Source organism: Aythya fuligula, chromosome 23, assembly GCF_009819795.1.
Source record: "Aythya fuligula isolate bAytFul2 chromosome 23, bAytFul2.pri, whole genome shotgun sequence".
In the NCBI taxonomy this organism is placed as follows: domain Eukaryota; kingdom Metazoa; phylum Chordata; class Aves; order Anseriformes; family Anatidae; genus Aythya; species Aythya fuligula.
Window position 1 is genome coordinate 6,180,007 of NC_045581.1, and position 11,308 is coordinate 6,191,314.

The 11,308-nt window shown below is 69.9% G+C and overlaps 1 protein-coding gene across 1 annotated transcript; it reads left to right on the top strand.

Moving 5' to 3' along the window:
• The first annotated feature begins 8 nt into the window (after nucleotides 1–8).
• TINAGL1 (tubulointerstitial nephritis antigen like 1) lies at nucleotides 9–10,760 on the top strand. Its single transcript, XM_032202484.1, has 13 exons — nucleotides 9–23; nucleotides 2,497–2,574; nucleotides 3,166–3,496; nucleotides 4,200–4,263; nucleotides 6,222–6,314; nucleotides 6,429–6,543; nucleotides 7,676–7,799; nucleotides 8,063–8,213; nucleotides 8,807–8,990; nucleotides 9,203–9,248; nucleotides 9,556–9,679; nucleotides 10,444–10,489; nucleotides 10,577–10,760. Exons 1-13 carry the CDS (start codon nucleotides 9–11, stop codon nucleotides 10,715–10,717), a joined length of 1,512 nt encoding a protein of 503 aa, XP_032058375.1. The 3' UTR covers nucleotides 10,718–10,760.
• Nucleotides 10,761–11,308: the final 548 nt, after the last annotated feature.

An 11,308-nucleotide genomic window follows, 5' to 3' on the forward strand; every position in this document is an offset into this window, starting at 1 on the left:
CCCAAACGATGCGTCCCCAAAAGGTGTGTCCCCAAATCTGTGTGTCCCCAAAGTTACGCGTCCCCAAATGATGTGTCCCCAGTTGTGCACCGTGCTCGGATGGCCCAATTGGGCACATCTAGGACAAGGTGCGGGTGTGAGCCCCCTCCCCAAAAACCTGCAGCCCCCCCAAGGGGGTGGCAAAGCCTTCGCCCCAGCCCCGTGGCCGTGGCCGTGTCCCCCCGGGCTGCCGGTGTCACGGGGAGGGCAAGGCCCCTTCCCGCACTGCCCTTCCCCAGGAGGAAGCCGGGCTCTCAGCCGCTCCTTCCCTGCGTTTCCTGGCTGCCTTTTGCCAAAAATCCCATCCCGGGCTCATCCTGGGGTGGGGGCTGCGCCGTGGGGTCAGCCCCCACCACCACCCCAGCTGCAGAAACCCCTCTCCTGTCCCCCCCAGACCCCCGGAGCGGCCCCAATCCATGGGGTCTCTGCTGGGATGGGGTCTGGGGACGTCCCCCCCTGAGCTCCTGGCGTGCGGGGCGCGATCCCCGGGGAGCCCTCGGCTGCGCACGTCCGGCTGCCGTGCGCCCGGGGCTGCTTTGAAGCAGAGGCTTTGAAGGGTTTGCCAGGACGGGGCGAGCAGGAACAGCCCCTGTCCTGCTGCCCCAGCTGCTGGCACCACTTTCCGGGGTGGGTTTGGGGTTGTGCATCGTGCCCGCAGCGGGGTCTGCACCCTACCCATGGCCCCGCATCGCCGCGGGGGGCTTGGGGACAGCAGCGCCGTGTGTTGGATGCAGCTCAAGTGAGCCCCTGCTGCTCCCAGCAGATTTGGGCTGGGCTCTGGGCCAAGTCTGCAGCCCCCGAGCTCGGCCCCGTGTCCCCAAGGCACGAGGGGACCTTGTCCCTGCCCAGAGCAGCCGCAGGTGGTGGTGGTGGCGGTGGCAGGGCCGGGCGCGCTGCCAGCCCGCTGCCTCCCTCTCCCACGTGAGCCCGAGGTGCCCAAGGCTGGACTTTGTCCCTGCTCCACCTTGGCCCCCCCCCGCTGCGTGTGCACGAGGCAGGGAGAGGGGAAACGCAGGGCTGGGGGGGGGAAATGCCTGTGAGGGACGCAGCGAGCCGTGACCCCGCGTCCCGCCAGGAGCCAGGTCGGCACGCCAAGAGCCAAGCCAAGCACGCCCGCAGGAAGGGGGCGAGCGCTGCTGGCCCTGCACACGAGCCCCCATCGCTTTTTGGGGGGGGTCAGGGGCTGCTGTGGGAACGGGAGGGGGCCAGCTCTGCGCCTGGCAGCGCCCCGCAGCTCGCTGCATCCTCGCCTTCAGCCTGGGCGCTGCCTGGCACAAGGATGGACCGGGGACGGGAATGGGACCGGGGGTGTCCTTCACGCCTGTGGCTCTGCTTTGTCCCTTGGGGTCTTGGAGAAATTCATGACTCACTCTGGATTCCTGTCCGCACAGTCACGGAAAGGAGACAGCCGGGCTCCGGGCCGGACCCAGTTCCTTCCTGAGGCTCTCAGCAGCGCTCAGCCCGGCCCCGTGCCGTGGCCTCGCTCTGCCCAAGGCCGTGCTCGCAGGAAAAGCCGCATCTGAGAGAGGCAGCCAGGCACCCGGCGAGATCCCAGCACTGGGGGGGCTCTTTCAGGACCCTCCTGTGGCTGCCCTGAGCACCCCAACACCTCCAGCAGGACGCAGCCCTTGTTGTGCCTTGTTGGCTGGGGTGCTCCAGGCTCTCAGCACCCCCCCGAGCCACCGCAGCCTCCCCCCCGAGGCAGGAGCTCGGCCCGGGGACCCGGCTGGCCTCCTGCTGCTCGCCGTGCCTCCGTCCTGGCTGCTGGGAAGCATCTTCGAGGAATCCTTTGGCAGCGGCCTGGGGATGCTCCTGGGGGCCAGAGCCAGGCGGCAAGCCCTGAGGCTGCCAAAATCCCCGTGGGGGGGGGACAGGAGCCATGGGGTGGGCAAGCCCTGGGGGTGCACGGCCCCTCTCCCCCTCCGGCCGGGGGTCCTGGCGGTGGGGACGTGGTGCTGGCACCAAGTGACACTGGCCGCGTGCCCCGGGTGCTGTGGGACATCCCGGGCTCACACACATGCAGCAGGCGGGCTGCTGGGCGAGGGGGGGCACCCGCACCCCACTGCACCCCCCACACCCTCCCCAGGCCGCGGGGAGCCCCGTGCCGGAGCGTGGTGTGCTGGGGACCCCCGGCCTGGGAAGGACGGGGCAGGGGGCTCGGAGCTCCCTCGGGACCACCTTTACCCTCACCACCTCCCTCTACACGACCCCCCCAGGTCCCCCCAATACCCCCCCAACCCCCCCAGCTTGGTCCCCCACCCGTAAGGGGCAGGGGACACCGGGGCGCTGGGACCACCGGCACCGACCCCGTTGCGCCCGGGCTGGGACAGCGCAGCGCGGCCACCACCGCCCCCCCTGCGCCCCCCCCAGGCCTATCCCGGTCCGGCCACGGTCTCGGCTGCCCCCCGGCACTTTCCCGGCCCCCCCCCGGCCCCCCCCCCGGGGCGCGGCTATAAGGGAGCGGCGGGGCCGGGGGAGGCGCTCGGCGGCGGAGGCGGCGGAGGCGCGGAGCGGAGCGCACGGCGGGTGCGGCAGGTAGGGGGCTGGGGGGCAGCGGGGGTCGTGCCCCGGGACCCCCCCGCACCGGGACCCGCTCCCTCTCCCCGAGGGCTCCCGGCAGCCGCGGGCTGAGCCCGGGGAACTCAGCGCAGCGCCCGCAGCCGGGGGCGCCCCTTGGTCCCCCCCCCCCCCCACCCTGTCCCGGCACAGCCGCGCCCCGGCTGGGTTTGGGGCGGAGGGGGCACGGGGCTGTGCCCCCCACCCCCGGGGATCCCCCGTCCCGTGGGGGTTCTGCTCCTGGAGGGTGGGTTTTAGGGTCTGCGTGGGGCGCAGCACCCCGGAGGGAGGCGATGTGGGGGGCGTCGGGGTGGGGGCACGGGGCTGGGAGCCGGGACCCCCGCTACGGAGCTGCTTGGAGGTCGGGGGGGAGCTGGGAAAGGAGAAAGTTTGGGGATCACGCACACCACCAGGGGCACAGCCACCTTGGGTGGGGACAGAGCACCCCCAAAATGCCCCCCCCATCGCCCCCCATTACCCCCCCAGCTCCCACCCGCCGGGAGCAGCAACCCCAAAGGGCATCGGCGCAGGGGCTGGGGTCGGTCCCCTCTCACCGCCCCGTCCCCGCAGCGGCTGCAGGTCGGGGACATCGCGGGCACCATGCGCCTGCCCTGGGCCCTGCTCTGCCTCTGGCTGCTGGCGGGGGCGGCCGGGGCTGCCCGGGCACGCACGCGCCGGGAGCTGGCCCCCGGCTTGTACGAGCACGGCGTCTACGATGCCGGCGGCTCCTACTGCCAGCGAGGGGACGTCTGCTGCCACGGCCGGGACGACGGCTGCACCGTGCCCTACCTGGACACCATCTGCTACTGCGACCTCTTCTGCAACCGCACCGTCTCCGACTGCTGCCCGGACTTCTGGGAGTACTGCCTGGGCATCCCGGCCCCTTTCCCCAAAGTTCAAGGTGAGGCGCCCCTCCCCAAATCCGCCCCCCTCATGGTGGGGTTGGCACGGGTGCCCGACGTGCTGGGTAACACCGGGATGATCACAGAGTCATGCTGGATCCCACAGAGCTCTGGAAACCCAGTGCAAACTGGGCGGGCTGGGGCTGGGGTCCCAGCAAAGGGGCTGGAGCAGCCCCCAGTCCGATTTGTGCAGCTCTCCGTGGGGCAGGAAGGCGGGGGGGGGGCAGCGCTGGGGCACGCACCTGCGGGCAGAGCCAGGCCGGATGGTGCCGGGGTGCCCCGGTCATGTCTGGGGCACGGTCCTGACTTCACCCGGGTGGCAGCCGTGGCATGTGGGGGCGAGCCGGGACTGCCCCCGCCGTGCAGCACAAGGCTCCCTCTCAAGTCCCCGCGGAGCAGAGCCAGCTCCGGGGATCAGTGGCCCCTTTATCCCGGCCCCGCCAGGCTGTGCGTGCGAGGCCGGCTGTGCCGGGCAGCCCCAGGCTTAACCCTCCTGGTGCTGAGCCAGCCCCGCGCCCACCTCTCTACCCAAATCCTGCTCCCCAGCCCCGTGCTGGTCGGGCGCACAGCTCCGCGGCTGCTCAGCACCTTTAGGATTTGTGTTTCATTTCCCTTTGGTGTTTGTTTTTTTTTTGGGGGGGGGGGCCCGGCAGGACCCTCCGCAGCCGTGCGCTCACCCGGGCTCTCCTCTCTCCCACCCAGGCTGCGCCCGCGCCGGCCGCACCTACCCCAGCGGGGCCACGTACCGGGAGAACTGCAACCTGTGGTGAGTGCCCCAAGGGCCGTGCCAGCACCGGCAGCACCGGCTCAGCACCGGGACCAGGCCGGCAGGGGCTGCCCGCAGCCGGTTGGGGCGCGCGGGGCCGCGCTGGGTGGCGGGGGCCGGTGCCAAACGCCTTCGCCCTGGCGCATTCGGAGCGCGCAGCCCGGGGCTTTGGGCTGCTCCCAAATTTCAGCGCACGCCTCGGTGGGAGCCGCTCGCTCGTGGGGCAGCGTGCGGCCTCGCAGATGTGGGTTGAGGCTGCTGGGGCTTCTCCGTTCCCGGCCCAGCTTGCCCCAGCCTGCTGCGGGTCGGGGTCCGGCCCCGTCCTGCTCCAGCACCCGCGCTGCGTGCCGGGAGCTCGCTGTTTGTGCTGGCGGGCGGCGCGGGGTTTATCTGGAAAGCGGCTGCGGAGGAATTGCTGGCATCCCGGAGCCGGGGAACGAGGAACCTGCGGGCGCAGCTCTGCCCCGAGACGAGGAGCAAACATACCTGGGCGGGCTGGCTCGGCGCGATGCGGCCGATAAGGGGGGGAATCAAAGGCTCCGGCTGGGGCTGGAGCGCGCGGCTGCGTGCCCGTGGGTGCTTGCACGTGCGTGCCGGCGCGCCTGCGTGCCCGAGCAGCCCGCTGGGGCTGGAGGTGAGAGGCCAGCCCGCCCAGCGCAGCCGTGCAGGAGGGGCATGGGCTGAGCCGAGCCCTCCCCGAAGCCACCCGGGACTTTTTCAGGACCGTGGCGTGGAGGCACGTGGGGCTGGAGGCCGTTCCCGAGCTCCCCGGGGAAGGTCGAGCCCCCCCCCCAGAGCCCTGTGCTCGGGGAACTGGTCCCTGTGCCGGGAACTTTCCCTGCCCAGCTGGCCTCCGGGGGCTGCGGCTCCTCTGCCAAAATTTTCTTCCCCCGCACTTGGAACACGGAGAGCAATTCCTGCAGTGCTTCGCTCTGACCCGGTCCTTGCCTGGCTCCGGCAGGGCCGGGGAAATTAGGAGAAAAAAATCAAAGCCTGGGAGACGCAGACGGGGCTGGGGCACAGGGAGCTGCTGAGGGTGCCTGGCTGCACCCCAAATCTGCCCCCGAGGGGCTCCCAGCGCCCGTCCCCAAGGAGCGCATCCCAGGGGCTTCTCCCACTGCCCCCCAGCACTTGGCTGTGCCTGGAGGGGGCTGCGTGGGGGCAGAAACCAGGGGGGGGGGATTTGCAACCCCTGCTCCGAGCCTGGCTGTGCCGAGGAATTTGCCCCCTGCACGGGGATGTGGGGGCCAGGTTGTGGTGGGAGCTGGGGGCTGGGTGGCTGCCCTGGACGGGGACGGGGACAGGAATGGGGACAGGGATGGGAACGGGGATGGGGATGGGATGGGAACGGGGACAGGGACGGGAATGGGGACGGGGATGGGGATGGGGACAGGAACGAGGATGGGTTTGGGGACGGGAATGGGGACGGGGATGGGAATGGGATGGGAATGGGGACGGTGCCACCGTCGGGGCACAAGGAGCAAGGAGCGGGGCTGTTGGGGCTGCAGCCAGGCTCCTTAAAAGGGAAGAGCTGCCGGGAGCTGTGCCGGGAGGGATGCCGAGCATTGCTGGCCACGCGGGGGGAGCGCCGCCGGGGGCTCCCCGTGGGGACACGGCCCCCGCCACCCCTTCCCCGGGTCCCCCCCTGGTGCTGCCGGCCCCGAGTCCCCCTCCCTGGGCTGGTGTCCAAGCCCCTCTCTGCTGTTTGCAGCCCTGGAGGGTTTTCAGCTCATTTTCCATCCCATACCCCGGGGGGGGGACTGCGGGGACTGGGGAGGGTCAAGGTTTGGGGGGGGGACACAGCCACCAACCCCCCCCCAACAGCAGCAGCAGCCCCCTGCCCTCGGTGTCCGTGGGTCCCCAGCTAAGTGGGGGCAGCCCTGATGTGGGCACCCCCCATTTGGGGGTCCATGGGGTGCTTCCCCCCCCCCAAACTGACCGTGCTGCCCCCCCCCCAGCACCTGCAGCCCCGGCGGGCAGTGGCAGTGCGAGGACAACGCCTGCCTCGTGGATGGGGACCTGATCGATGCCATCAACGGGGGCAACTTCGGGTAAGGGGGCAGAACGGTCCCAGATGGGGACGGGGATGGGGACGGGGGTGCCCCCCCCCCCCCCCGGTGCTTTTGGGGTGCTTTTTTTTTGCCCCTAACGTCGCTCCCCTGCAGCTGGAGGGCCGGCAACTACAGCCAATTTTGGGGGATGACGCTGGAGGAGGGGATCCGCTACCGCCTGGGCACCTTCCGCCCGCCGCCCACCGTCATGAACATGAACGAGATGCACGTGAGCCCTGCGCCCCCCCCCCCGTGTCCCCCTCCCCCCAAAAAAAAACAAAACAACCCCATGGGGAAACTGAGGCACGCGGCCCCTTGCGCCCAGCATCTCCACGGGGTCCCCGTCCCCGCGAGGGGCTCGGCACCCGGCGTGGAGGCGGGGAAGGGGCCGTGGGGGGGGGGGTTTTGGGGGGAGCCGGGGGGGGGCTGTTTGGAGACGGCAGCTCAGCACATTCCCCCGCTGCCGCTGTTGTTTTTGCCCCGCTGCTCCTCGCTGCGTTCCCATCGGAAAGCCGGCCCCGAGGCTGCTGAGTCGGCACAGCCGGGGGGGGTTGGGGGGGGGTTCGGTGCCCCCGAGCTGCAGCCGAAAGCAGCCCCCGGGGGAAATGGAAATGAGGGGGGTGGGCAGCACACCGGGTGTCCAGGGGGGTCCCCGCTCGCCCCACTCAAGCCTTAATTTGGGGGGCTGTGGGGAGCAGCACGGAGCATCCCAAGGGGGTGCCCAGCATCAGCGGCACCGTGCTGGCACCGGGGGGGCTCTGCCCCTGCCATGCCACGAACTGGGACCCCCCCCCCGAGGCCGGGAAGCCCCCCAGGAGAGAGCCAAGCACGCGGCGCACACCCAGCGCCGTGGCCTTGACCCCCCCCGAGGTTTAATTTTAGCGTTTCCTGCGCTGGGCTGGGCTGAGCTGGGTGCCGCAGCCTCCCCAGGAAGGCTGAGCTGTGCGTGGCCGGGGCGGGGGCACCGTCCTGTGTCCCCCCCCCTCCCCGAAAAGGAAACGCCGGGCGTGAGTCAGCCACGGGGGTCAGGGAGGGCAGCGCCGGATAGGGGCCACAAGGAGGGGGCCCCCCCTTGCGCCCCCGTTGGCACCCGGGGCCGGATGCTGGGGGCTGGCACAGCTGAGCCCAAATTTAGGAAAGGAGCTGGGTCCTCGGGGGGGGGGGGGGGCACTTGTATCCTGGTTAACCTCAACCAGGGGCTGGGGGGGTCCCCGACCCAAGGGGTCCAACCCCATGATGTCTGCAGTGGGGCTGGGGGTTCAGTGTGGGGCTGTGGAGCACAGCTTTGGGGTTGCAATGGAAGGGGTGTGTTTGGGGGGGGGGGGTCCCCATGCCTTGAGCATCCCCCCACACCTCCGCAGGTGCCCATGGACTCCAACGAGGTGCTGCCCCCCCACTTTGATGCAGCCACCAAGTGGCCGGGGATGATCCACGAGCCCCTGGACCAGGGCAACTGCGCCGGATCCTGGGCGTTCTCCACGGCTGGTGGGGGCACTGGGATGGGGTGGGGTGGGCACAATGGGATGGGATGGGATGGGCACAATGGGATGGGATGGGCACAATGGGATGGGATGGAATGGGATGGGCACAATGGGATGGGATGGGCACAATGGGATGGGATGGGTCGGGGTGGTCTCTGGGGACAGGGACTGGAGGGACTGGAGCCCAAACCCATGGAGGTGGGAGCAGGGCAGGACCCCGGGGAGCTGCCCCCAGCCCCGATTTCCCCCCCCTGTGCTCACCCCCAGCCGTCGCCTCCGACCGCATCTCCATCCACTCCATGGGGCACATGACGCCCTCCCTGTCACCCCAAAACCTCCTCTCCTGCGACACCCGCAACCAGCGGGGCTGCAGCGGGGGGCGGCTGGACGGGGCCTGGTGGTACCTGCGCAGGAGGGGGTGAGTGGGGACGGGGGTGGGTGCGGGGACGGGGGCTGCCAGCCCTGCTGGGGAGGGGATGGGGTGGGATGGGAACAATGGGATGGGATTGGGATGGGCACAATGGGATGGGCATAATGGGATGGGAGGGGGATATGGGATGGGATGGGGATAGGGATATGGGATTGGGATGGGATGGGATAGGCGCAATGGGATGGGCACAATGGGATGGGATGGATGGCATGGGATGAGGATATGGGATGGGGATGGGGATATGGGATGGGATAGGGGTATGGGATTGGGATGGGATGGGATGGGATAGGCACAATGGGATGGACACAATGGGATGGGATTGGAATGGGGATATGGGATTCGGATGGGCACAATGGGATGGGCACAGTGCGATGGGAGGGGATGGATGGGATGGGATGGGATGGGCACAATGGGATGGGAATGGGGATGGGGAGGGGATGGGATTGGAATGGGAATAGGGATGGGATGGGGATGGGATGGGATGGGGATGGGAATCGGATGGGCACAATGGGATGGGGATGGGACGGGACGGTACAGGGACAGGTCCTTCTCCTCCTCACGCCCTCGCCCTCTCTCATCAGGGTGGTGACAGACGAGTGCTACCCCTTCACCAGCCCCGACAGCCAGCCGGCGGCACCGCCCTGCATGATGCACAGCCGCTCCACGGGACGGGGCAAGCGGCAGGCCACGGCGCGCTGCCCCAACCCCCAGACCCACGCCAACGACATCTACCAGTCCACCCCCGCCTACCGCCTCGCCTCCAGCGTGAGCACCCATGGGACCCGGGGCTGGAGGGAAACGGGGGGGCACCCGCTGCAAACCGCCCCCCCCCCGGGTGGGATTTGGGGTATCTCCAAGGGGGTTTGGGGTCACCCTGCTGGGTGCCCCCTGGGGTGCTGGGGAGGGTAGAGGTTGGGGGGGCTCTTCCCTGGGGGGCAGCCGTGCCCACCCGGTGCCAGGCGGCTCCGTGCTTGCAGGAGAAGGAGATCATGAAGGAGCTGATGGAGAACGGCCCCGTGCAAGGTGAGGAGCTGCCGGGGGCACTGAGCCCTAAATTTGGGGGATCTGCTGCCAGAGGGACAGCTCAGGACCGGCCGTGGGGCTGGGCCCCCCCAGCTTGGCTGCTGAGCACCGTCACGCTGCCCTCCCTGCTCATTAACCTCCTTGATTTGATTTTTTTAATCCCCTCCCCTGGCCGAGCCTTGGCACAGCCCCGGCCCCCCGCCCTCCTCCTGCTCCTGGGGGGGTGCTGAGCTCCGGCTGCTCGGTGCCTGTGTCCCCCCCCCCCCAACCCCCCCAGCCCCCCAAAGCCCTCTGCTCCTGCCCGCAGCCATCCTGGAGGTGCACGAGGATTTCTTCCTGTACCGCAGCGGGATTTACCGGCACACGCCCGTGGCCGAGGGCAAGGGGCCGAAGCACCAGCGGCACGGGACGCACTCGGTCAAAATCACCGGGTAGGGGCTCGGGGGGGCTGGGAAAAGGGGTGCGGGGGGGGGCTGGAGCCTGGAGATGGAGCTGGGGCTGGGGCTGGAACTGGGGCTGGAGAATGGTGTGGGAGCTGGGGCTGGTGCTGGTGGTGCTGGAGCTGGTTCTGGAGCTGGAGCTGGCTCTGGCACTGGTGTTAGAGCTGGAACTGGTGTTGGCACTGGTGCTGGAACTGGTGCTGGTGGTGCTGGTGCTGGTTCTGGAGCTGGTGCTGGTGCTAGATACTGGTGTGGGAGCCCAGTGCTGGTGCTGGTGGTGCTGGTGCTGTTTCGGGAGCTGGAGCTGGCACTGGAGCCTGGCACTGGTGCCGGAGCCTGGTTTTGGAGCTGTTTCTGGTACTGGTTCTGGAGCTGGTACTGGTGCTGGTGGTGCTGGTTCTGGAGCCTGGTATGGGAGCCGGTGCAGGAGCCCAGAGCTGGAGCTGGTGCTGCTGGCACTGGTTCTGATTCTGGCACTGGTGCTGGTCGTACTGGTGCTGGTGGTGCTGGAGCTGGTCCCGGTGCCAGCAGGGACCCCGAGCGCACGGCGCTGGGCACCAGGGCCAGGACCGGGGTGGGGGGCGCACTCCCCCTGCCCCCATCCCAACCCTTGGGAAACAAGAGGGGGTTCACGGCCCCCCCAGGATCACAGCACGGGGTGGGTGGGGGGCAAAAATGGGTGCACCCCCCATGCACCCCCCAAAAATGGAGCCTGGGGGGGGGGTCCCCGCTCACCCCCTGCCCTCCCGCTGCAGGTGGGGCGAGGAGCAGCTGCCCGACGGCCAGACCCTAAAATACTGGGTGAGTTTTTTTTTTTGTACAAGCGAGGCTGGGGGGTCCTGGGGGGGTCCGGGCACTGAGCTGAAGCCGTGTCCCCCCCCCCCCCAGACGGCAGCCAACTCGTGGGGCAGGGCGTGGGGCGAGGACGGGCGCTTCCGCATCGCCCGCGGCGTCAACGAGTGCGAGGTGGAGAGCTTCGTGCTGGGCGTCTGGGGGCGCGTCGGGGTGGAGGACATGCCCCACAAATGACCCCCCCTTCCCCACGACCCCCCCCCCCCCGAGACGGCCTTGATCCCCCCCCCCCCAGACCCTCCCCAGCCGGGGTCAGTCGGGGTCATGCCCCCCCCCCCCCCCGTGACCCCAGCGCCCTGGGGTGCTGACGCAGCGGCCGGGTGCATCGGGGCGTGAATGGGGTTTTTGGGGGGGGGAATGAGGCCGGGGGGGGGGGGCAACCCCGCTGCCTGTGGGATTTACCCGTTAATCCCCCCCCCTCCGGGCTCGGCGGGCTCTTTGTCGGCAGCCGGGGGCTCTTCAAAGGCGGCCCCCCCCCGCCCCAGCCCTCTCCCAGCCCCATTATATGGCGGGGGGGCTGCAGTGGGACCCCCCCTCCAAGATATGGTCCCTTATTCCCCCCCCCAAAATTCCCCATGCCCCTTTTGGGGGGGGTAGCACAGCACCACGCAGCCGGGGGGGTTCCTCCGTGCCCCCCAGGGCTGGAGGAGCCCCCCCAAGGCTGGGTGCTGCTGGCACCCAAGGGTGGGGGGGTCCCCTGTGCCCCCCCCCCGCCTCGTCCCAATGGTGCTAAGGGCTTTTTGTGCAGGGACGTGGCCCTGGGGACCC